Source organism: Drosophila takahashii, chromosome 2L (assembly GCF_030179915.1).
Source record: "Drosophila takahashii strain IR98-3 E-12201 chromosome 2L, DtakHiC1v2, whole genome shotgun sequence".
Taxonomy (NCBI): domain Eukaryota; kingdom Metazoa; phylum Arthropoda; class Insecta; order Diptera; family Drosophilidae; genus Drosophila; species Drosophila takahashii.
Window position 1 is genome coordinate 9,966,964 of NC_091678.1, and position 26,067 is coordinate 9,993,030.

At 42.9% G+C, this 26,067-nt stretch overlaps 3 protein-coding genes across 4 annotated transcripts; 1 reads left to right on the forward strand and 2 right to left on the reverse strand.

Annotated features, from left to right (window-relative positions):
- The first annotated feature begins 1,616 nt into the window (after positions 1-1,616).
- Nha1 (Na[+]/H[+] hydrogen antiporter 1) lies at positions 1,617-11,964 on the forward strand. Of its 2 annotated transcripts, none has more exons than XM_017144673.3 (6): positions 1,617-1,868; positions 7,936-8,274; positions 8,454-8,562; positions 9,383-9,640; positions 10,054-10,226; positions 10,585-11,964. In XM_017144673.3, the coding sequence occupies exons 2-6, from the start codon at positions 7,948-7,950 to the stop codon at positions 11,863-11,865; spliced, it is 2,148 nt and encodes a 715-aa protein (XP_017000162.2). In that variant the 5' UTR covers positions 1,617-1,868; positions 7,936-7,947; the 3' UTR covers positions 11,866-11,964. The 2 variants fall into 2 exon arrangements, with proteins under 2 accessions (XP_017000162.2, XP_070067688.1); XM_070211587.1 differs by lacking the exon at positions 1,617-1,868 and adding an exon at positions 7,798-7,856.
- A 569-nt stretch (positions 11,965-12,533) lies between these two features.
- On the reverse strand, positions 12,534-19,731 carry l(2)k09022 (HEAT repeat containing 1 homolog l(2)k09022). Its single transcript, XM_017144660.3, has 4 exons — positions 18,476-19,731; positions 17,594-17,856; positions 13,815-17,528; positions 12,534-13,752 (listed from the first exon to the last, which is right to left on the reverse strand). The coding sequence occupies exons 1-4, from the start codon at positions 19,642-19,644 to the stop codon at positions 12,605-12,607; spliced, it is 6,294 nt and encodes a 2,097-aa protein (XP_017000149.2). The 5' UTR covers positions 19,645-19,731; the 3' UTR covers positions 12,534-12,604.
- A 447-nt stretch (positions 19,732-20,178) lies between these two features.
- Rca1 (Regulator of cyclin A1) lies at positions 20,179-21,734 on the reverse strand. The gene has a single exon (XM_017144678.3). The coding sequence runs from the start codon at positions 21,630-21,632 to the stop codon at positions 20,400-20,402; it is 1,233 nt and encodes a 410-aa protein (XP_017000167.2). The 5' UTR covers positions 21,633-21,734; the 3' UTR covers positions 20,179-20,399.
- Positions 21,735-26,067: the final 4,333 nt, after the last annotated feature.

A 26,067-nucleotide genomic window follows, 5' to 3' on the forward strand; every position in this document is an offset into this window, starting at 1 on the left:
CCCGGGACCCCAAACAAATCCCTGACCCAGCTACATTTTCAGCCGCCACCTCGGTGCTGTGACGCATTTTACGGTTGCCGCTTTGCCACTCAAATAATTAGAGAAGTTCAGATCCATGCGAAAAGTTTATACATTTCTGCAATTTTGCGGATTGTTCGAATTCAATTGATTTCGGCCATTTAGTGTAGCAAATTGGTGTGAGAGTGCGAAAACAATATGCAGATAGACAGAAAATAGGTAAATATATTGCCGGAAATTAGATAAACAAATTTACAATAAATATTAAATGCCAAGAGTGAAATCAATTTTAATGGCATGCGGGCAAAGTCACATTTATGCAATAATCTCTCTACTGAAAATGACAATAATAATTTTAGCCAATTAAATCAATAGAAAGCACATTTTTGCGTACGTTTTAATTGTTCTGGCTTTTTTGGTTTATAATAACTCGTATCATGTACTTATATAGCTCTAATCACAATTAGTTTACCCAAGTGAATTGCAATGGAAATCTTTGAAGAGTTTATGGACATAAACACAGTTTATGGCGCAGATATCAAAAGGAATACTACTACTCGCTGTCTGTGAAATAAAGCCGAGCACTTTTATCAGTTTTGGATGTATCATGATTTGTCAGTAAGAATTAGGCAAAGGTAAATTGACCAAAATCATCAATTTGGGTTTTATGCAAATGGAAAACAAATAAACAGACAACTTAATGCGTGTTTGTTTGTTCCAAATGATTAATCTAGATAAATATTTGGGCTTTAGGGAGCTATTAGAATTATTGATAAGCAAGCTGATTACTATATAAAGTTGAATCAATTAGACCGTCAATTAACAAGTTCACCTGCTTCCGCGCTAAAGTCAATGTGTCTCAATTACCAAATCCCCTCGAAAGTTGATCAAATGATAGGTAAAACATAGAGTCGCGACCATATCGATGGGAATTGATTAGCTGGGCCATAAAGCCATCAAACGCTTTCGATTTTCGATTGATTGAACGCCTGAAGACTGACTAATTAAAGAAAAACCAACCTTTATCTCGAGTCATCAATCATTATTTATTGCATACTTTTTCGTGTCATATATTGGGCCATATAAATAATGTATTTTCACAGCGCCAAGTACAGTTGTACAGTTATGACATTGCATTCGCCATGGTAAATTCTGAATTAAATTTATAGCTAGCCAGCAAAGCTAGATGTCAAGTGGCTTGGGAAGCGTGTAGGAAATTATTTTGTTGACCATTTTATTGGTCGTGGTATACCAACTGAAGGGGCCTTCGGTTAGAGATATAGTGCAATGCAGTAGCAAAGAGCTATGGCTTACACCATTGGCTACCGATCGACTTGATTTACGCCCTATCCAAAGAGCGGGCTTTGGCCCACCTTCATTTTCAGGTGGGTGGATCAAATCGGATGGGATCGCACAAGAAGATAAGAAGGAAAGACTTACAGCGATATACTGCTTCGTACTGCTCTTCGGGAATCGGAGAGTCAGAGAGTAAGAGAGCGGTTTCAATTCGATTCAATTCTTTCGACTGTGTCTACAGACCTGCCTGTGTGTGTGCCTATAAAACGCTTGCAGGAATTTGCAGCGATTTAGTCGTCATTTTAACCAGGTTGCGGATCGTCTTCGCCTCAGTTTTCAGTTTTCCATACTCATGGATCGCGTTGTGTGAATATGAAAGTAAAAGTTTCCGAGGAACGACTACTGCTGAGTCTTAATTAATTGACAACACCCACTCTTCTGAGAAAAAAAGTGAATTAGTAACCAAACGAGAACAACGAAAAGTGACAAAGTGCCCAGAGATTTGAGACATCAACGAAAGTTGTCTAATTTCCTGCCCGCCATCTGAATACAAAGTAGGTTTTCCCCACCACCGCCCTTTCATCTTATTCCCACCTTCGGGTTCAGTGGCTGTAATAAAGTAAATACTTTAGATATTTCACATTTCTGGCTGTACGTGTTTTTTTGGGCAAACCAATTAAATGACAGAAAAAAAGAGCACAAGTGCAAATGCAAATTACACTCGCTTATGATTAAAACGCCCGCTTGCGACTTTGAGCTGTTATTAATTTGGTTCATATATTTGACTTTATTTACGTTTTTTTGCCCATTTGCATATTGGCCGAAATTAATGAAATGTGAATGATTTCTTAATGAACTCGAAATGAATGCATAAGAACATTTTATTGCATGAGGAAAATCAATTTGCAGTGCTACCAATTGTATCATAATTTAAAATTTGTTTAATCGAGCATCTCAACCGGGTTAAGCCTATAATATAAGCAGTGAACGAGTTCCAGAACGCATTAATTTATATCGGACTGGGAAATAATAAATGCGAAATAGGAATGAAATTAACTACGCAGTGCGTGGAACGGTACTAAAATGAATTATCATTATATTGTAGAATGTAGAAATAAGTATATTGTTTTAAATGAGTTCTATTTGGATCTTTGTAAGCATTATATAAATTAATTCAACTTTTCTGTCATATCATTCGGGAATTTATTTTCAACTAACTAAAATTTCTAATCGCTTTTAAGAGTATTTTTGTTTCTGTGCGCTGAAGTACTTTTATATCCAATCCAGATCAAACAGTGCCGCGTGCCAAAAAAATCACTTTTATGATATTATAAACCAACTTTATACTTTGGATCCATCCAAAATACTCATTATTTAGGTTCACAATTCGTACGGCTTAGATAAACAGAGGAAGTTTTACCCAGAGACCTGTGATAAGGCGGCCCTACTAAATGTAAAGGAAATACATGCATAATTAAAAGAGAAACCCAGAACGAATCTTATCTTATGCCTCGAAAATTGGGCCAATAAACACTTACCACAATTAGCAGTTGTCAACGCGACTAATGACAAAGGCCAAAGCCAGACAAAACGAGTGTAGAACAGAGTGAAGTGGATCCGACTGCGGATTACAGATATATTGATAATGTTTTAATAAACAATTCCCAGCAATTGAGGGAGATAAACGAAAACCACCTGAGTCGAAATCCCAAAAACAAGACAGGGGAAATCGAAAATGAAAACGAAATCGTAACCGAAACCGAAGCCGATCATATAGAAATAACATTCATGGCTGATTGATATTCGAGTGGAGTGGGTCTGTTAATGAAACACTCGTAAGTGGAGTAATCACACATATTTCGCGATCCGATCGCAATCGTGAAACCAATTCAAAAAGGGGACCCGACCCGATCCCGTCTGCGTATTTAGCATTCGGAATCAATCACAATTCACACTTCGCCACACGGTAGTTGGGGTAGTAGGGCAATACAAGCCAATTAACTCATCCGGGCGGTACGATAAGGGGTTCCCGAGCTGCTACCGCCACCGCCCACCGCCCACCTCCCCTTATCGGCCCACCGAACGATAGCCATTCGATTTTTATGATCGGCTCACTCAAGTGCTTGGTGGATTTTTATTTTCCTTTTTACTCGATTTCATCTTTATGGCTAAATCTTTTTCGGTATAGCGCCCTTTCCTATCGACGGTGTTTGTCAGATAAGCCGCGAACATATTATATTATACGGATTTTCTACATGCTGCGATCAATCATCGAAAAGTCTTTTATATTTGCAATAAATTAATGCAAATATACAACCTGAGATAACTTTGTGAAAGCTTCGCCCCGAATGGCTCCAACGAAATCCGACTGCAATAAAAGATTCGACTGATGCCATCTACCACTTGATAACTTCAATCGAGCTCTATTTAAAGAATTCTCCTTAACTTTGTCCAGGGAAGGCACAATTGATCAATTGAGCTGTAAGTTTTAGAGCGTCTTCTTTGACGTCACTCTGAAGTTAAACAGTCAGGAAACAAAGCGTGGTAATAAACCCGGTTTTATTGATACCCAATTAAGAGTTCTTTCAACTTCGATCGATGGAAAATTATATGCTCTTTGAAGAAATAACTGAAAATATTTGGTTTATAGAAAGTGGTGAGGAATTGGTTTAGGAAAATTACATTGCTTAATAGACACTAGATTAAGGAATAATTTAAAGAGAACTAAGTTTTTTTCTTTGGCTAAATAACTTTTCAAAATGAATATTTAAGGGTTGAAAACAGAGGTTGGCACGCAATACAATGACATTTTGTTTTATATTTGTGTGAATAATTTAATAAATTAATTTAATTTGTAATTGTACGTGTGCGGCAGAGGTCAAGCAGATCTATTCCTTATTTAGTTATGCAACAAATCTATCTAAGTTATTAAAATTAATAAGAAATCCCATTATGACTACGCAGCAGAATATAAAAAAAAATGAGAAAGCTATTACATTTAAAATCATTGGTTCATTCAACAATCGTCATAGCGTATAGTTAATTAACAGTGCCCTACAACTGGCTAATCGTAACCGGAAAAAGCCCAAGGGAGATTAGCCAAGTGTCCAATATCATCATATCTGCCAGTCGGCCACATGTGACTCTGCGTGATAACGATCCGTAGAAATAACCAACTAAATTTTCCCTCCATTTGAATTCGTAGTGATTCAAGTGAATTGTTCTCAAAATTTACACGCTCCCTGCACTGAAGTGCTTGGGGGATTAATTGTGTAAGAATGCGAAACTTATTATCTCCTTTGATTATCTATTATTGAGCAGTTTTCTAGCAATCGATTAGATTAGTACAATAGCAATGGCCATAGGAAGAACAACAGTGCCAATTACAAAAGCGAAATCGTAGAACACAAAATGCGTTTGGTGTCTGGCCAGGTTTGAAAGTGAATCACGTCACCGGTAGCTGATACTAAGCCAACTACACCTCCTTCTCCAAAGTTGTTTCAAAATCGGTGTAAAATGTAAATGCTGTTGGCCCTCATTTTGGCTATAACCATTGTGCAATGGGGCTCGAAGTGGTCGGCAAAGAAAACCTTTTGGGCCAAAAATGGCTTGGCAGTGCTCGTGCTAAGTAATCCGGTCTTCTCCAGCCCTTCAGCTCTCCAACTGGCCAACAACCGCTCCGGCCAACTGACCCAAGCTAACTAACTACTTCGAATTTGCTTATGGCTTGGCCAATCCGATCAGGCAAACATGTCACGTAGAATCATTCCTCGTTGTTGTTCATTCGTTGGCAATGCAAAATGCTTTTTGGTGTGGGTGCAAAAGGCGGTGGAGCGGGCTGGGGGAGGGGATCAACCTCCGGCAAGGTCAAAAAGCGGCAAAAACCGATGAAAGCAAAGCTGAATGCAAAAATAATTCACAAGGATTCTGAGGAAAATACAAGAAACCCCAAAGAACAATGAGCTGCATTATTAAATTAAAAGTTAAAATTTTTAATTTACTTAAATGCCAAAACTTAACGAAATTTATAATTATCAGAGCTTGTAATAACAAGTTGGCCAAATATAGAAGGACATTCTGAGTTAGGATTGTAATATAATTTCTAATCGAATGACAATAAACCTACTTACTGTAATTTAAAAAAAAAAATACTTTTCACAAAAATTTCAAAGTTAGAAAAAATTTTTTTTTTGGAAATCTTAAAGGGATATCTGTAAATCTACCTTAGGTTATTGGCCGTACAAAAAAGGTAGTCCTTATACCATAAAAATGATGGAAATAAATAAAGGGAATAGGAAACAAATAATTATTTGTAATGAACATTATAAGTTTGAAAACCCCAATTTATAACTTAATACCCAAATTAATTGCCTAGCAGAAGCAGAGGATTCCCCCGAGTTATTCACCCTACAGATGACCTGTAGACGGGCATACAGTTAGCCCATTGGTGCACACTTAGGGTTATATAGCCAGATATATTTGCTTATATATGTCTTAAAGCCCCAACAGATGACACACGAATGCTAATTAAGCCGCTTTGTTCGCCATTTGTTCGCATGATAGCACGTGACGATGATATGCCGATGATGATGAAGATAATGATGATGATGATGTGTCGAAAAGTTTGTCAACTCGGGTCTGTATGATACCAGACACGCGTCAATTAGAGCCCCGAGCCCCTCCAAAAAAAGAAAACAAAGTCACTTCAATTTTTAGCCATCGCTCCAGATTAAAATGGAGATGATGACCGAAAAGTGCCTGCGGCACTCGCACTCCTCCTGGGGTGACTGTCCAAGCATAAATATTGTCTAAAACAATTTTATCACAGCAAATTACTCATATCAATAGCGGACTTTTGTTGAATCGGCGCTAATTAGAGGTGAAAATTGAAAACATTGAGCGTGGCTGGGCAATTATGCAGTTGTGATTGCAAATAGACTTTTTCCTACCTTCCCAACCTTCCTGATATCTACTGCCGGTCTTCCTCCATTCTCCCCATTTAAGTCTATATTTAGTGCTCTAATCAGAGCGTGAATAAAGTCAACATGTTGCACATTGTTTAATGACAAAGTGATTGTAATGAATAAGATCAACGTACTTGAATACTTGAATATTCATATTCTTCACCCTTCGAATTCCTTCGATTCCTGATTTGAACCATCAGCTTCAAATCAATCTGTTCGCATTTCAGAAAGACTTGTCACCTGCTATTTGCTGCCAGCTTTTGTGTGAACCATAAATTAGCAAATTGAATAACGCAACTTTTAAACAACTCCAGGGGAGGAGAAAAAAACGATTTTAAATCAACAATTTTGCCAGGCAACCAACATGCCTGTGGCTTTGTTTGATTTCAGCTAACGAACCGCATGACTTGATGTCACATTTTGTTCTCCTCGCCGCAGAAGCGGAAAAAGTAGCAAAAACAACGGAAAGCCCCGAAAAACAAATAATCACCAAATGTATAAAATAATCAATTCAGCCTCATTATTTCGAGACGTCTCGACGCGCCGTTAGAAAACCAAAAAAAAGGGGGGTGAAGGAGGCAGAAATTAAACCGAGCTCGCGTGAATTTATTTAGATAAAACGCGTCATAATGGAACGTCAAACAAATGGCTAAAAAACTTCTTGGTCATCAAAGCGAGAACCGACCAGGTTTTTACATATTCATAGGAAGAGATATGGGTACATATCCATATCACAGACCGCATATCATGTGTCTCTTTCGGGCCGGGTGATATAATTAAAGCTAATTGTTGTTAATTTTTATTGAGGTTTTTAGAAGTTTTTACAATATTTATTTAATATTTACGTTAGTCTTTAACATTTTCACAAGTTCACAAAGGCACTAGGAAAAATAACCAATATAGATTAGATAAAGGTATTTTAATATTTACAATATTTAATATATAATGTGGAGAGGAATCTTCAGTATATAATAAAACCCAAAAAACCAGAGTTAGAAAATTCAATGTATAGACGAACTCACAAGCTGTGCTTTAATATTTTTTAAAATATTCACATTTAAAAATATTTTTGCAACCAAAGAAAAATATAATATGGGGAATAATTTTAAAAATTATAATATTTTCATGCTTAAGAACCATAATTATTTTTTAAAGTTTTTTACATTATTATTGGAAAAATTTCGCATTAGAGTATTAACCTATTTTTTTGCATGGCAAACTACAAATATTTGGATAATTATAAGTTAATAAATAAATAAATACCTATATTTGGCGAAACAAAAATTGATTGTGTCTCCATTAACTTTTAAATAACTATACATACTACCTTCCCTGACTTTGATAAATAGCTGTTTGGCTTTCCAATTAGCGGCTCGCCATTTCCCTCAGTGTATTCGGCAGGTGTCTGTGTGTGAGGGCCTCGGTAAGTGTGTGTGTCCGCCTGCAGCTGGCGGAGTGCCACCGAGTGGTAATGAATTTATTTCATTGCTAAACGTCGAACGAGATAGTTGTAAAAACTCGCGTATCGCTTATTAATATTTTTATACTTTTGATTCGCAACGGCGTCAGATGTTTAGTGTAAGGTTGAGAGCCATTAATCTAGCCATAAAACCATCCAACGAGTAACGTTAACTGATTATAAACTTCGATCCGCCAGAGCCATAAGACGATGACGGCCACGGGAGAACCAGGAGCTCGCGAGGATCCCTATCCCTCTGGGGGCGGTGCTCCGGCGACCATAACCACGCCGACGACCATAATCGCTCCAACCCCCATCCCCATCCCAGTGCCCAGCGACGTGCCCATGCCCAATTCGAATGGCAGTGGCAATGGAAATGGTGCTGGCAACCACAAGAGCACCATTGTCATCGAGAGCCAACCCAAGCGGCGGGTCAGCATTATTTCCGATCCGCCAGCGATCGGCGGAACTGGAGGCCTCGGCGCTGGATACGATAATCCCGCCTATGAGCAAAATCCGAGGCGTAAAATTTCACAGGTGAGTGGAAGTGGAGAGGTTCATTAGACGCCGGCGATTGGGATCAATTCGGTTGATGGGTGCATCGTAAAAACGGATTTGGCTGTGTTCTAGCTAATCTCTTAATGAAAATATATATGGGCAAACGATAACAGTTCGTCATTCAGTTGGAATAACCTCGATTCGTATTCTCATCGCAGACTTCCACGCATTCGCACACGGATATTGGACCGGCGCGAAGGAAGAGCATTCTAAAGGATACAGTGCCCCATGACAACGAAAGTGATCGGGCCTCGACTCATAGCTATGGTAAGTGGTAGAATTGCTGATCCTAAAATCTCAGACAGAAACCCAGTTAATCAGTTTAAACTTAATATTCCTAAAATATTTTCTATTTTGTCTGCGGCGTACATTGTCTATTCCTAACTTTTCACGCGTGCAGTTAAATATTTCCGCAGCGGTCACGTTTTTATAAACCAGAATGAACTATTAAATTCTTTTGAAAACGTGCTACAATGAGTATTTATTAATAAATATATGCTGCGTACTAAATTGACTTCGAGCTCTTACCCAATTTGAATTATAATAAAACTCTGATTTTGTTTTCAATTTAAAAGTATTTAAAATAATTAAAAATTTCAAACATTTAGTGCAAGCTTTTAAACGTAACGCGTAAATAATATTTTTGTGAATCAGACATATTTTAACACATATTAAATGTGTTTCTCCTAAAAATGATAGGAAGTTTCCTATAAAACCAGCGCCTCATTGTCACGGTCTCGTTGAGATTGCGGCCTGAATTAGCCAGTTGAAAAATGCAAATATCTCAAGTTCGACCAACTGTTTGATCGGGGGCTATGGGTTCTGCGTCTATTTCATTTTCCAGTTGACATTATCAATTAGCGAGGCGGGGGAAGTGGGCTCTACCAATTCCAAATATTATTGCGTAGGTCTTGCCTTTGACGTATTCCCCTTCGATATGATATTATGGACGTAGTTATCACCTAATTAGAGATCCATGATGGCTGACGAGATAATTTTCTTGAGGCCTGAGGTAAACTGGGAACTAGGTGCTTCCGTATTGATAATACATTCATTAATGGCCACGAACCTTCCTCTTGTTTCACAGAAAACTATCGACAGAATGCGCTGGACGTGCTCAATGCGAAGTACAATGGCCACCAGATGGGACACACCTCCGGGGGCGACAGCAGCAATGGCGGGGCCAACTACGTGGAGGAGTCCTGGATGTACACATTCTGCCTCAAGTGCCGCGGCGAGGAGCCATCTGCGTCCTGGGAGCCGCCATTCTGGCAGAAGATCTTCCCCTACCCACTGTGTCCCACCTTCAGGACGGTATCTCGCCTAGTTTCAATTATATTGATTGGTAAGTAAAGTATTCGGAACGGTTGTAAAAAGCATATGTTGCCATTGGCTATGTCAATAATACCACTAGGTTACAAAAGTAAATCGACGATTTGTACTTAGTTAAAAATCTTAATTTTATTACGGCTCTTGGAATTTTTCTACATTTTTAAAGATTTTTAAACTTGAGAGTTTTTAGTAACGAACTCAGTTAACAATTTAAAATTGACTTTATTAAGAAAACTCTTGCGACATCATAACTCTATCAATCGGACCAATTCAATTTATAGATTTTAACCTCAAGAGTTTTAAATAAATTGTTTCAAATATTTTTGTTTTATTTTCATAATATGCAATGCATTATGCTTTTTTTTTTATTTTTTTACAATATGAATATTAAAATTACAAATTTAATACCCGTTTCTTAAATTACAGGTGTCCTTATCTGGGTCACGGCCTTTGTGATTATCGGCGACTCTGCTGCCCCTGGAGGACAGCTGTTCGGTCTGGTCGTTCTCACTGTTGCCGCAAATTTCGGTGGCTACCTGATATCGCTGACCACCTTGCCGCGTCTAATTGGAATGCTCTTGGTGGGCATCCTCTTCCAGGTGAGCGTTAAATATACACCATTTATTTATGCTGTAAAAATAATAATTTGGCCATGTTAATCATTTAAACCATAATTGGAAATTTATATTATTAACAAGGTTAGAAATTTAAGATTTTTTCCGACCAAATTCTAACTGTTATACGTGTCGTATGAGTAATTTTTACGACAATTTCGCAACGTTGAAATCCTAAAATAATTTTTTTGGCACATTACGTTATATAAAATTGTATTTTATCTCGTCGGCCATTCAATTTAAACTCACTTTTAGTACTACATAACACTAAAAAATAATTAATTTATTATTTTTATTTATCACAAAAAAATAAAAACGATTTTTCTTAATTTTATAATTTTAGAACGTGGGCTGGGCGAATATCGATGGCGACTTCTCCAAGGTAACGGCCCACCTGCGCAAATTCGCGCTCACCATAATCCTGACTCGAGCTGGCCTCGAGATGGAGCCGGAGGCCTTCAAGAAGGTGTACAAGACGATCCTGAAGCTGGGCATCATCCCGTGGTGCGTGGAGGCCGTTGTGATGGCCGTGATGTCGCACTTCCTGCTGGACCTGCCCTGGATCTGGGCCTTCCTGCTGGGCTCGATCATTGCTGCCGTTTCGCCGGCTGTGGTGGTTCCCTGCCTGTTCCGGCTGCGAACCAAGGGCTATGGCGTGGCCAAGGGTATTCCCACACTGGTGGTGGCCGTGGCCGGAGTGGACGATGCCCTGTCGGTGGCCATTTTCGGCATCATCAGCACGGTGATGTTTTCGGACAAGGGTCTGGCCTATCAGATTGCCCAGGCTCCCGTCTGCATTTTGGGCGGCCTGGGCTTTGGCGTCATCTGGGGATCGCTGGCCCGCATCTTTCCGGAGAAGGGTGACGCCTATGTGGTGCCGCTGCGGACGCTGCTCCTCTTCACCGGCGGCCTGATGGCCATTTACGGCAGCGAAGAACTGGGCTTCGAGGGAGCCGGACCCCTGGGCGTCGTCTTCGCGGCCTTCGTTTCGAATCTGTTCTGGTGCAAGGACGGCTGGGATGTGGAGGACAATCCGGTGTCCACCGCCTTCGAGATCTTCTGGATGATCTTCGAGCCTATACTATTCGGTCTGACCGGTGCCACCGTCAAGATTCGCGAGCTGGACTCGCACACGGTGTCCATTGGAGCGGCCTGCATCTTTACGGGCGCCATTCTGCGCATTTTCACCACGGCGGGCATTGCCTTTGGCGATCGTCTCAACACCAAGGAGAAATTCTTTGTGGGATTGTCGTGGATGGCCAAGGCCACGGTACAGGCCGCCCTCGGTCCAGTGGCCCTGAAGCATCTGGGCGACGATGCCACCGATGACGAACGCAACTGGGCGAATATTGTGCAGACGATCTGTGTTTTCAGCATCGTGCTAACCGCTCCGCTCGGAGCTATCCTGATCTCGGTGACGGGCACCAAGCTGCTGACCAAGACCAAGCAGCCGCAGGATCTCAGCGGCTGGCGACGCAGCCATCGACCCTCCATCCGCGACATCAGCATCATCGACGAGGAGGAGGAGCGCGAGGATCCCGAGATCCCCGAGGACAAGGAGACGCACGACAATACGCTCAACAACGCCCACATCCCCACCATTTCCTACACCTACAACACATAGTCGGTGTTTTGTTGTGTCAAGAATAATGTTGATTGTTTTCTTATTGTACACTAGTTTAAGCGAACACTGCAGTTCGAAATAAATGATTAAGTTAATGAACTCCGAGTTTCTCATTAATGGGTCAAGAAAATTACAATGGTCTTAATATTTGCCTGAGTGAATTAACAAATATATGAGTAGTATAAAATTGATAAATTTCTGATTTGTTTAATTCAATTCTATGTGAAATAAATTGAATGTTTTTCTAATTCATTTCGAATTAAATGAATGAATGTATAATTTTTATGAATTTTTTGAATTTGCCAGTGTTTTTTTGTGCTTTCTTTTGAGAACAAAAAGTGTAAAATTTTTAACAAATCAAGCTTAACTGCATAGTAAATAAAATTCAGGCAAATTTAATCACAAAATTATGGCCCTTTCTTCTTCAAAAGAAATTGTCGTTCGAATTATTTCGGAATTCATTCATTCAATTCAACTCAAAATTATAATTAATTTAATTCTAATAAACTCAATATTATAATTAATTCATTCATATAAAACAAAAAATTCGAAATAATTCATTGAATCCATTCATGCCTTATTGTATTTATAAAAGAAAATTGAGTGGAAGTAAATTCAGATATAGCTCTGAACAGTTATAATTGGAAAACCTTTGGTATGTTTCAAAAATAATTTCTTTTTAATTACAAAGAAAAACATACATAGTTAACAGTTAAAGAAAACACTTCCGTTTCCAAACTTAAAGATATTTTTGCACCGGCTCGCCCAGAATGGTTTCCAGCTCCTGAACCGCGCTGCGTGTATTCTTCTCCACGCGCTGATGCTCGTCCTCCAGCAGTTCGGCGATAAAGGGAACCGTCTCTGGCAAGAGGGGGGCGTAACTTTCTCCCAGCTTTCGGGCGATGGCAACGCAGCTGTTGAAAGCCAAGATCCGCACTTCGGGCGTCGGTGTGCGGGTCTTCAGGAGTACCTGACTGTTGAGCTGCTTCCACATCACATCGTTGGTGGCCACCGCCAGCTGGGCAATGCTGTTGCTAAGAACTTGCTGCAGTGGGTCATTGCCCAGTACCAAATCGTTCTCCAACTGATTGACCAACGGCGGCATGAGAGCGTTAAATCGATGCTCGTTGATAAAGTCCTCGCTGCAGTACAAGAAAACGTGATGCAGGGTGTTTAGGATGGCCGTCAACAGCTCGACATCATCTTCCGGCTCTCCAGCATCGAACTCCGGGCGAATAGAGTTAAGCTCCGTCAGCAACTTCGAGGCGTCTTCGACAAATTCACTGGCAAACAGCACGAAAAGGGACTTCAGAGCCTCGGCGATACGGTTGGTCAGCAGGAAGTAGGTGAGACGCGTTTCCCTGGAGCTGCTCTCCAGCGCCCACTTGTGGACACGGGCGTACATGGGTCGGAAGCTCGTCTCGGAAAGCTTTAAGATCCACGTCACAAAGGTCTCAGCAACGGCGGCCTCCACATCCGAAACCACCTGCCGCTGCAAATTGCGTCCGCGTACCTGCAGCCGGAAATCTAGCGCTTGCAGGAACAACTCGCTCAGAGGATCCTGAACCGGCTGCAATTTAGCCGCTGTATTGTGTCGGATGCTTTGGAGGAGGAGCTGCTGCATCAGTTGGCCCAACTCGTCATATGCCTGCTGCTCCAATAGACTGGAGAACGACTTGGCGCAACTGGGAACCAGAATGCGCACCTCCACGCCCTGGGCGACCGCTGTCCAAACGTCCGCAAGTCGCTGCTTCAGCGCCTGGGTGCGTTTATCCTGCAGCAGCAGTGGATTGTCTAGTTGCACTGAGAGGCGCGCCAAGGCGGCAATGATGTCCACCAAGTAGGGGCCCAGGAAAAGCGGCAAGGCCTTGAACAGCTTGTGAAGAGCTTAAAAAGGGAAGGGAAAATGTAAGTAAAGATTAAGTTGCCAATGTATTGTATAAACTTACCTTGAACCAGGGTGAAGCAGACGTAGTCCGGTGCCTGTTTGAGCGTGGCCATCTGGTGAACCTGTTCCTTTAGCAACTCCGTGAGCTGGGGCGCAAACTTGGGCAACTGGGCTAAAGCGTGAGCCTTGAGACTTGCACAAATCTCGACGAGGGTCAACACCACATTGCCCACTACTGCCTTGGGCACATTTGCCCGCCGTTTGGTGATCTTGGTCAGGATGGCCAGCAGGGAGCGGCACTCTTCGATAAAGTCGCGTCCATGTCGCAAAGCCAAGAGCTGCAGTGCATGCAGCGCCGTCTGTTGCAACTTTGCCTGCTGCGCACTCTTGGATCCGCTTTCCAAGATGACGTTGATTATGTCCTGCAATGGCGCAAAAAGCACCCCAAAGTGTTCGGCGGCCGATCCCGCAAAGTAATCGCTAGTGGCTCCCAACTTTGTCACCAACAAATCCAAAACCTTGATGCGCACATACACATGATCGTGCTGCAGTAGCTCGGTGATTACGCTGAGGAAGTGTTCCGGTGCCAGTAGCCCGATGGCGTTATCCAAAACGTCGTGGGCATGGTTGCCTAGCACCCGCCAGAATTTATCCAAATAAGGTGTTTCGCTGCCCGATTCCAAAGCAGAATTGACCACGCCCACAAAGGCGAGCGTCTTAAGGATGAAGCCCTGATAGTGGGGCAGTAGTGTGCGGGGATCGGGAACTTTCATCTTTTCCTTCCACTCGTTGCAGCTGCTAATTCCGGACAGGAAATCCATGATGAGGTACTTGTAGTGACGAAGCTCCTTAAACGTTCGCGTCCGCACATCAAAGAACTCGGCTTCCGTGGATGAAAGGGAGGAGCCGGTGCCCTCCTTGCCGTCAATCTTCTTGGCCGGCAACTTGGCCATGTATTCCAGCAGCTGGATGCACGTCTGCAAGGCGACCGTCGGATCCTCGAACATCAGCGTTACTTCGCGGGCAAAGTCCAGTCGCGACTTGTCGGTGGAAACGTTTTTCTTCTTGGCCTCCTCCAGTCGGACTTGCTTCTCGAACACAATGCACAGGAACTGCCAGAGATGCTCCTTGGGTTCCAGGACGCGAAACAGGGTGGCATACAAAGGCAATCTTCGATGGGCCGGCACATCGGTGCACATATCAGCAAACACTTTGAGCACAGGAATAACCAGCTGTCTGTGTCCAGTATTCAGCAGCAGGATGGGTATAATAGACTCGACCACGTTGTGAACTATCTGCAGGCTAAAGGCGTCGTCGTGACTCGCCACCCTGGAGCCCACGAACGTAAAGATCTCGACGATCTTGTCCAGCACCTGTTGCGGATACATGCCGGCACAGTGGGTCAGGAAAAGCAGGGCGTGCTGCTGAGTCTGTGGGTTGCGTGTATCCCTCAAAGCTTGCACCACCACATCGATGCGGAAGCTAGACTCAGGCACGGCCTTAACAATCTCCACGCCGGCTGACTGGGCCGTTTGGCAGCAGTGCAGCAAGCTCGAGAGGATCAGTTGCTTGGGATACTCGATGGCACTGTGGTCTTCCAGTATTAAACAGGAGGCAAGAAGTTCGAAGAGCCGAGGAATCAATAACTCAGCTCCAACCAATTGCTTCTTGTGCTCCAAAAGCTCCAGCAGCGTCATTCCCTGTTTCCACAATGGGCTGGTTATGTCCAGTTGGCTGGGGGCCGCTCGTCGCTTCGTGGTATTCTTGGGTTGCTGCAGTTGCGCCCTCGACATGTCCACTAGCATCGGCACAATGGGCTGGCACTCCAAGCGGCAGCGCTTCAGCAATCGATGGCTGGCCAGGAAAATGCTATCGTTGTCCGAATTGGTGGCCGCCTCCACAATCAGCTTGATCAGCGCCACTTTGTGCTTGGCCTGCAGCTGCTCAAAGGTCTCCGGAGTGAGGCTATTCAGCAGGACACAGGGAAGAGGCTGGAGCTTCTGGTCCAGCTGAACGTACGTGTCGTGGTGGGCGAAACTCTCCTCGAAGAGCTTCCAAGCCAGATCCTTTCGAAGCAAAACATTCAGTGCTACGCGTCCCTCGAACTTCTCCATCACCGACTTGTAGATTTCGTTATGTGGCCATGGGAGCTGCTTCAAGTGCTGATTGTCTACGCCCGTAGTTATTTTTTTTAGAGAGTCCAGTCCCAGCGGCAGTAATTCGGACAGGAAATGCTCTTCGTTTACGTGCTTCAGGGCCGCCAGCAGAGCTGCTGTGCAAATGGGCGGCTGCTCGGGGTCGCAGGCCAAAGCTAAAACCGATCTTCTCAGCTTGGACAGCACTAGTTTCTCCTTGGCAGTGGCCTTCTCCGGTTCCAGAATGGTGTACAGAATCAGGGCATATTGTTCGTGGTCCATGCTCAGCTCGCTCTTGCGCTGCAGCAACGATCGCACAAATTGCTCTACGTGGGAGACAAGTTTGCGATTGCTAATCAACTGCAGGGTGTTGATGGCCTGCACTCGCAGCGTTTGTAGAGGCGATCCGCAGGCGTTGGCCACGCGCAACACATGAACCAGGTTGCAGTTCAGTTGGGACTTTGGATTGGACAGAACAGCCTCCATGAGCAAGAAACCCTGCAGGCGGAACACAGCATAATCTGAGTCGCGAGGCCACAATTCCGGCAGTCGCTCGAAGACATAGAAGTTGGACAGAAAATCCAGTTTATCCTGTGCCTCGGGCAGAATCAGTTGGAGACTTTGCTGCAGTGCTCGAGTCCACTCTTGACGCTCTGGCTGATCAACCCGTTCCGAGAAGACTTGACAGCTTATGATCTCCAGCAGCCGCAGGCAAAGACGAAGTTCATCTGACAACTGATTCCAAGGCGTCGAAGCCAGAGTTGTCCATTTGGTGTTCTTCACCAGAGTCAAAAGGAAATCCACATACAATTGAAGAGGGGCAAAGCTCTGCGTGTTGCGATTACCCTTGGCCACGCGGAACTCGATGTTCCGACTGTATAGTTCAATTTTCTGCAGTATGTGAAGGCTTTCCTGCGGCTGCAGTTCCCTTTTGGCGTAGGCAGTCAGCAGCAGCAGCAGATGGGTCAGCTGAGAGGCTTCCTGAATGTAGCCTTCACCTCCATGATTCTCTACGCTCTGCAGCAGCTCTCTTTCCTGACTAATCAGCTCCTGACTGTTGCTCGCTATTACATCCAAGAAGTGTTGACGATGCTCGTGAGGATTAAAGTCAATAAATTCACTGCTCACTTTCAGCGCTGCCAGGAAGGGAACTTTACTGGCAAAATCACTGCTGAGCAGAATAAGCAGAGCCTTGTGCTCATGCTCCGCCAGAGCTTCTCCGGGAAAGAGGAGCGGCATCAGCGCCAATAGCACCAGATTCTTGTCATAATATTCGCTTACAGTTGCGGAGGTCAAGTGACGAACGGCCAGCGGAACCACAACCTGCCACTCCTCATCCTTTTCGGACTGACCTCGGTATAGCAGACGACACAGGGTTTGGGCCAGCGGAAGTGGACCCAACATGTCGCAGAGCTCAGCGGTGGTGAGTGAGAGCACACTGGACACCACAGCGCCACTGTCATCGTTGATCCTGTCGGGCAGACATTCTTGGAGCAGCTTAACGCTTCGCTCCCGTTTCTTAGACACCGTGAGGTTCTGGAGCAGTTGCTGCACAGCAGCCAGTCGCCAGTCAGCGCTGTAGTGATAGAGCTTCTCATAGGCATGCTTCGCTTTGTCATCTGTGGTATTGAGTCGGAAACCTAAATAAAATCATATTCTTTATCATAAATTCCATTAGGAATTATAGCTATTCTAGTTTACTTACCTAGGGCCAACTTAAGGGCCTTTTGGCGATTGCTTGTATTGGATTTGGCCCTCAGAGCCTCTTTGACACTCAGGTCAAAAGCTTCAGGATAACGTTTTTCCAGCTTTTCCAGGTAATCGGAATACCAGGTCTGAAAGCTGGTCTTTTCCGTCTCCGCCTCATCATCCGAATCAATTACGATGGTATCCTCATCTTCGTTTGCGGAGGTGTCCATGGGCTCTGGCACATCGCTCTCCGTCTCCACAAAGGTATCCAGAAAGCAACTAAAATGTGGAAGTTATAATTAATAATCTTACAAATTTTCAAATAATATTTATATGATTATTTTGGTCATTTAAGATGTAAAGAAAAAGTAAAGCCTTTAATCAATTCATATTCATGGAAAACATAGAGCCCTGCATAAATGGATTCAATGAATTATTTTAAATTTTTTATTTTATATGAATGCATTAATTAGAATTTTGAGTTTAATATAATTGAATGAATTTAAATTTTAAGTTTAATAGAATTGAATGAATGAATGTCATGAATTCCGAAACAATTTAAACGAAAATTTATTTTGAAGAAGAAAGGGACCTAATAAGGGCTAGTACTCAACCCAACAAAAAGTCGTCCAAAACAAAAACTTCATATGAAACAAAATTTTTTGACGTTGTTTTTCATATGAAGTTTTTTGTTTTGGACGACTTTTTGTTGGGTTGAGTACTAGCCCTAACATTGATTTGTTAAAAATTTTCCATTCAATTATTCATTCATTCATTCAATTCGAAATTAATTAAAAAAACATTCAATTTATTTCACATAGAATTGAATTAAACAAATCAGAAATTTTATGGCATACTATGATAAAACAAAAATTGAATGATTCATTTAGATACTCACTTGATCAGTTGCTGGGCAGTCGGCGTAGCCATTGGCACATCCGACAAAAGGTTATCCAAGAACAGTTTGCACGAGTTGGAGGCGGGGTCCTCCTCCCGAATGGCGGTCACGGCTCCCGTCACGAGCGGCATGCAGATGGACTGGATGGCAATGTTGCTTTTGGCCAGCGAGGCCAGAGTCGAGATGAGCCACTTTTGGCCCACGAGATTCATGGCGGTCTCTGGCTTAAAGTGCGGCACAGCAGCCTGCTGTTTGCCATAGATGCAGACGAGCAGGAGCAGTGACTCCGTGTGGAGTCTCTCGAAGGGGCAATTCGCCACGCGTTGCAACAAAGCATTGCACACTTCGCTCTTCAGCTTGGTGCGGGAAACCAGCTGGGCGACAATCACATAGGCTGCGGCCATAAAGTCAATATTATCGGACACCAGCCCACGGAGCAGCGACTCCAGAATGGTGGTGATGTGCCAATCCTGCAGCGGCTTCGCCGTTTGCAGGGCGCCCACAACGACGGTGGCATAGAAGTTGATCTGGGCTTGCAGCTGGTGGGCCCGCGGACCCAGTTCCTTGACCGCCTTCTGGGTGCTCTGGCAGATGAAGCCCAGGAAGGCGGGATTCCCGGCGGCCCGGTTGACAATGGCCGTCTTGGCCAGCGCGACGCCGGGACGCTGCAGCGGACGCAGCCAGTACCAGTCGCCATCGGACGAGCGGAGTCTCATGGTCTTCAGGATCATCACGAAGATCTTGGTCTCGTGGTAGGGCAGGATCAGGGCCATCACCTCGCTACGATTGTACTCGTGCACCTGGAAACGGCGCAGCAGCCACTCGAAGGCCATGTGGGCGGGGCGCAGCAGGAGGTAGGGCGACAACAGGCGCAGGAACTTCCCGATGGCCGCGTCCAGCATCTTGTTCACCTCCGGCAGCTCCACCGATCGCTCCAGCGTCAGGGTGGCCTCGTCGAACAGCGTCAGCTGGAACTCCTTGAAGGCCGGATTGAAGTCGGTCAGCTCCTGCAGTCCCGTTATCCCGATCTCGTAGATGGAGCGCCTGTCCTTCTTGGCCGCCTCCTTGGGATCGAAGAGCACCGAGGCGCGACTCCGGGCGTCCGCCAACGTGACCGACGACTGCGGCGCCGCCAATTTCTGCAGCTGCTGGGCCAACGCGGTGCTCATCGTGGATGGCCTGTCTTTTCCTTCTTTTTAATTAAATTCAAAGTTAAAACGAAGAATAAAAAAACGTGCGGCAACCGCACTCCACACGTGTTTGTGTTAAAGTTATCGATATATCGATGGGGTGTTTATGTCGGAGCGGCCTTTCAGATAAACACTAATCGAAATTACAGGCGGTTCAGACAGAGAGTGTTTCTGCAACAGCGACCGGAATAAGTTCCATTTTTCAAAAACGTTATTTTTTAAATTATAAGGCCTCTGCAAAATAAAACTTAACTTAAAACGCCGAATAATTTAAAGATCTGTAAAATGAAAATGTAAATATGCTATTATATAGTGCGTACCACTTCATAATTAACAATTTGTAAAAAATGTATAAAAACCGAATACAAATTCCACTCAATTTTTAAGCTTACCATTTTTATAGGTACAAATAAAATCATGGCAAGAGAACGGTTTCCATGACCTTTTATCACTTATTGGGAGACAATTAATTTAAAAAAGTCCTTTATAAATAAAAATAAAATACTCTAGAAATTAAAGCTCTATTTATAAAAATGTTTATATTTCGCATATGTAAAAAATACTTAATCTCGCAGAGGTACAGATTTCCGACAGACCTTACAATGAACGATTTAAAAACAAATATGAGAATGTGTGTAATGACAAAATGGAACTTAACGCGGCTAACATAATACGGAATTGATGAGATTTGAACAAATCGAATACTAAACGTAAATAAAAGCCTATGCTATAAGCTAAAAGCAGAGACGCTTTAGAGAGTTCTTCCTTCTGATCTTCGGATCGCGGTTCTGGGGACGTTGTGGCGGCGTCAGTCGCTCCCGGGGCATCATGAGCTTGGAGGGCGTGTCCAGTTCGGTGACAAGGCAACGCTCGCCGGGATGCGACTTGCACAGGCAGTTGACGCAAAAGCGGAATTGGCAAATGACGCCGGTGCATTCGGCGAAGTTGTAAGCGGCTGCCGGCTGCGGCGTCTTGTACTCGTCGAGGTCCAGGGACAAGAAGCGCTTGAGCGACTGTCCGGCGAATGTGCTGTTGTTGCAACCGATGGGAAGCGTCTGGGACAGCGCCATGTCGCCGCTCTTAGCTGCCTCGCTCACGAAGACCCGGCTGCCTCGTCCGCATCGCGGGCACTTGACGCGCTGCGTCTGCTCGCGCAGAATCCTTCCGGCATCCACTTCCATCAGGTGGACGCTCGCGTTGCCCGAGTCCATTAGCGAGGCGGCACTGTTGGCCAGGCTGCTGTGGTTCGAGCTCTGCAATGGCACTGTTTGGTTGGCCTTGGGCGCATGGCGGCACCGCTTGGGCACCTGGTGGTTCTCTTTGGTGAGGCTCAGCTTGAGCCGGTGGTTCTGCAGGCGCTCCAAATCCCGCTGACTGCGATAGACGGCCTGCCGCCAGGCCGGCGACACCTGGGTCATCACGTCCAGCGTGTGGGCGCCCAAATGGCGCAGTATGCACTCCAGGGCCGGTTGTTTCTGGGCCAGTTTGGCCACAATGTCCAGCTGCTCGACGCCGCCGTAGAAGCGATTCTTGGGAGGCGGTTGCTCCAGCTGGGGGAAGAGCAGCTTCTTCGACTTCTTGGGGCTGCTGTGCGGCGGCTGGAAGTGTTTCTTGCGCCGCTTGGGCAGACTGTGCGCCTCCTGCAGGCGGGGCGTCAGCGAAAAGGACTCATCTAAGGAGCCCTGTTTTTGTGGCTGCGACCTGGAATGCGGAAATGGCTTGCCCCAGTGGAGGTCCTGCTCCTGGTAGTGGCCACTGGGCGTGGTCTGTCCCCGAATCACCAGCGAAGTGTTCGACGCATTGCGACAGTTCTCGCCCTCAGCGTCCTCGAACAAAAATGGCGTCTCCGCGGTGGAATTGTGCTGCGCCCGAAAGGATGTGTAGCCGGACTCGTTCATCTCCGCCTCGAAGGAGCCCCGGCTGGGGCTCTTGTGGCGCAGCGCCTCGCGCCGGTAATACGCGCTCATCTCGCTCGCTTTTTTGACTTTCGAATTGTTTTGCTTGTTTGCTTGTTTTTGGGTGACAATTCCTGAGCTATCGATGCGTCGATTGGCTTTTCGTTGACATCGATTGCCTGCCGGGGAATCGAAAAAGGTGGCAGTATCGGGTGGGAGCGAAACTTTGCTAAGCTAGTTGGGGTATTCCCAATTGTTGAAGCGCTGAATTCAAATATCATTGAACACTAAAAACTTGCTTACTTTATTATTTGTTCATTATTTGTTGTTTTGCGGCTTCTCACATTTTATTAAAATAAAATAATTAATTTGTTTTACATCAGTAATTATTCGGCTGTTTTTAATTTTCATATTATCTTCTAAAGATTTTATAAAATTTCATTTATTGCTTAAAATAAAAGTAAGAAAACTAAAACTGGGGAAACTGGTAAAGCAGCATGTACATTTTTTAAACTAAATGATACTTACGAGGTTAAAAAGGTATTTTAAATTCCCCACATCAAAGAGAAAGGGTAAACTTTTTTCTTTGAAAAATGTTTAATTTGCCAAAATCCACAACTTACCATTTTGTTTCAACTTTTATTTTTTAAATCAAATCGATTTTAAAATATATCGCTTACCGGCTTCCGACCTATCAGAGGAAAGCAGTCGGGATAATCTGGCCTTGGCTATCATCAGTGTCATCAAATTAACAGAAATCCTTCAATAATTTATCATTTGTTCCCCCTGACTCTTCCTTAGCTTTCCCTCGTCCCTTTTCCCCTCATGTTTCCTGTGTCCTTCCACAGACAAATTTGCCGGATCAAGTTTTTTGTGCAAATCATGACGGGGCATAGATTTCGGATTCATGTGAAAGTCTTCCTCCAGCGTTCGGTGGATAGTTTCGTCAGCTGTCCATATTGTCTGCGGACAGGAGCCCCATGACCCACCACCTATGTATAGCACCACCACTTGCCACACCATTCCCATTCCCCTTCCCACTCCCCATCCCATTTCAAGGCGGCGAACGACTTCATCCACTTGCTGGGGGAAATGAGAGGTCGAGAGTCTGTTGTGGTTGCCGGGGGAAAATCAATGAATGATATTTCCTTTATGAGGCTCAATTATTTGCTGCGGGGATTTGCTATTCTTCCCCGGATTCTGTCATCTGGTTCGTGCCTCATTGTCCTTCTAAATGCTTTGGCAAAATATTTTGGGTATTTGCCCTGCCTTTTGTCAGCCAGCAGCTCCTGCGTTAATAATTTATGAATATTTGCTCATTTATTGTTTTGCATTATTTATGGTTTTATTATTTGTCTATTTGCCTGGCCCAGGGGGAGGCGAAAAGGGGGCGTGGCGCCGGGCAAAGATTTTGTTTTGATTTTAATTAAATCGACAGACGCACAGCGGCTTAATTTAAAGTCATTTGACTGTCCTAATCTCTTTTTCACTCTCTCTCTGCTCGTTTCTATATCTTTTGTGGGCGTGGGTTTGGTAGCATATTAATTGTCGCTGTGGCTTTGGGATTAATTTGAGGTTCATTGGTTCAGCCCCTGAAGTCGTGGTTATCCTGTTTTCCTAAAGATAGGAGGGATGTTTACTAATGACTTTGTCATTGTAGACCGAAGGAGTCAAACTGAATGATTGAAATTTTGTATTCATATTTTTAAGATCTTAAAACAAAATAATAAAAGTTTTTTTATTTGTAGGTATGTTTGAGAAGTAAATTTTTTTTTATTATTCTTTTTATTTTTTTAATAGGCTTTGGCTTAAAATTTTTAAAGTATTAAGAAGTAATGAAATATTATATTTATGTACTAATCATTACAGATTAGAATATTTTTTTTATTTTTTATATTTGATTAATTTACTTAAATTAAATTTACTTCGGTTTAACAAAAGGTCTTAAACCTTGTAAAATAATAAAGAGAAAAACATTGTTAAACACTAATCTTTACAGATTATAATACTTTTTTAATTTTAATAATTGATTTACTAACTTAACTTAAATTTACCTCGTGACAACACACGACATTAAATCGTAAAAAAAATGAAAACAATCTTACAAACAATCTTAATACAAACATTGCAAGTTGAAAATTATTAAATCATTTTAAAATATTCACAACATTTACGTCGACCTTAGATTTGCTTCTAAGATTTAATGTCAAAATCGTAACTAACCTTTTCTGAGACCCTATTTGCGTTGCTTTACTATATCAATCCAAACTAACCTCTTCGCCTTCACCCCTAAACTTACATATGTCAACAGTACACAATCCTTGCGGCCAAGAGAAACCTTGAGGCAAATCCATGTCCATAAGGTTTTGACATATGTATCGCCTGTATGCATACATATGTTTTATGTGGAGCTATGTTTGCACGGATATTGATATCAGGCTGATTAATTTGAGTTTACTCACCAGAACGACCCGAAATGATGACAAATGGAGGCTAGCAATGAAAAGGAAACGCAACCCGAGAGTCAATATTTGCACTCAATCCGTACATATGCTCTAATTATTATCCCTTTAGCAGTGGGCAGTGCTCTGTTTGGCATTATGTCGCAGCACGCACACCCACTCTCTATGGTCTCTAGTATTTTGACCCAACCTAACGCCCCCGTGACAGTCCAAACAGATCAAACATGGGTCGGTCGCTCGAATCAACTAATTATGGTAATTTACCGCGGAATGTCAACAAATATTTTGTAACCGGTTATTTTATCGCACGGCCGCGACTCACGTAAGTCCTTGACTGAAGGAGCAATCCACCCCACCGCGGATAAAGTGCAACTGGAGCTGGGAGGAGGAGCAGGAGCTTGGTGGAATTGGAGCTGGACAGGCCAGGTCCTTGGCAGTCGGAACTTTTGACAAACGATGTTTACCGCGGTGGGAGGCCGTATCCTGGGTGTCCTTGCGACAACACGAAGCGGTCTGATTATTTTTAACCAACCAACCAAACGGACAACCTCAAATGGCTGTGCAAGCAAAGTAACCCGAACTATAACTAGAACGGAACCCAATTCGCTTGATTGTGTTTGATTTCGGCGGAGGGCTTTTTTCATATTTTCATTTTTGCTACCTAAGGTTAACTGGGGTATGCTTGTCTTTTTATTTAAAATTCGATTATATATTATTCCATATTACTTTACCAATATTCTAACTAATTCGTTGTTAGAACTGTATTATTATATTATATTATAGTATATTATATTATTATTATTTAATAAATTCATAATTACCAAACATAATGTTTGGTATTATATATATTGCAGTATAAGATAAATATCTTTAATTTATTTGCTTTTTTTATATTATTACTATTTTTAAGTGAGGTAGGGTTTCACTTTCTGTACAAGGTATCATAAGGTCTAAAACTCATCTACAATTTGCTGTTTACTCGCTTTTATTATGGCCCACTGCGTGGTAATTCATTTTTAGTCAATAAATCGCTATGTTGCTGGTACTTTTTTGCCCTTTTACCTGGGTGTGGCGAAAGGAAAACAAAAAGCAAGCTGATTACCAAGCCAAAGTGGAGAAACAGAGGAGCAGTATTAATTTGATGGTAATAAGGAAATAATCGTACTCATTTATCATTTTAATGTTTTTGCATTTCACGACGTGGGCGAGCCAGAAGTCGGAGCAGTTAAGTCTATCAGATAAGTGATAATGCGATTCTTGTTTTAATCAAAAATATGTTTAACAATTATATTTTTGAATTTGATTGTGTTTTTGGAAAGCAATTGTTTCTGGGTGAAAAATATTCTGATTTTTATTTACTATCCAAAGAATTCGAAAATAATTTCTCAGCTATATCAATCAATCAGCTACAGTCTTTTAGGAAATTAAAAAATGAAAATTAAATTGGTCCTTTGGCCTAGTTGAGTAACTTGATACATTGCAAATATTCACGGACAATTTGCAAAATTTGATTGATTCGCCAATCGCGATTTTTTCTTGTATTTTAAAAATAAAACCATCGATCCCAGTCCTTTTGAGTGGGACACGTGCATTGCACATGACAAATGGCAGAACTCAGATGTGCAAATTTTAAAGCGTGTTTTTTTATTTTTCAATTAGCAGATTACATTAATGTGTTATTATTATAAATTTGTAGTAAGAGAAAAAGAAATAAATGTTAAATTTTTCCGACATAAATAAATTACTTTTTCTGTGTTATTTAATTTGTTTCTTTTTTATAAACTTTTTAATTTCAAGTTGCAGATCCTTGTCACCCCCGCAACTATAATTTGTCAAAGAAGCAATTGGCAAGCCAAGTGTCCAGGATGTGGAGAAGGGTTAAAGGCGAAGGGTCAGTGGTTTAAGAATTCCAAACGAAGAATATACCATTCTCCCAATTGTGTGAATTAATCATGGGGCGGCTATTTCAGTTTCGGTGGAAAAAATGCGAAAAGTACACGGAAAAACGGTTTCAATTTGAATAATATGACGAAAAGGCCGAGGCC

Coding starts and splice junctions, on each gene's coding strand:
- Rca1 (XM_017144678.3), bottom strand. CDS start 21,632: ATGAGCGCGTATTACCGGCGCGAGGCGCTGCGCCACAAGAGCCCCAGC.
- Nha1 (XM_070211587.1), top strand. Junction 8,275..8,453: donor CGAGGCGTAAAATTTCACAG/GTGAGTGGAAGT, acceptor TTCTCATCGCAG/ACTTCCACGCATTCGCACAC. Junction 8,563..9,382: donor GGCCTCGACTCATAGCTATG/GTAAGTGGTAGA, acceptor CTTGTTTCACAG/AAAACTATCGACAGAATGCG.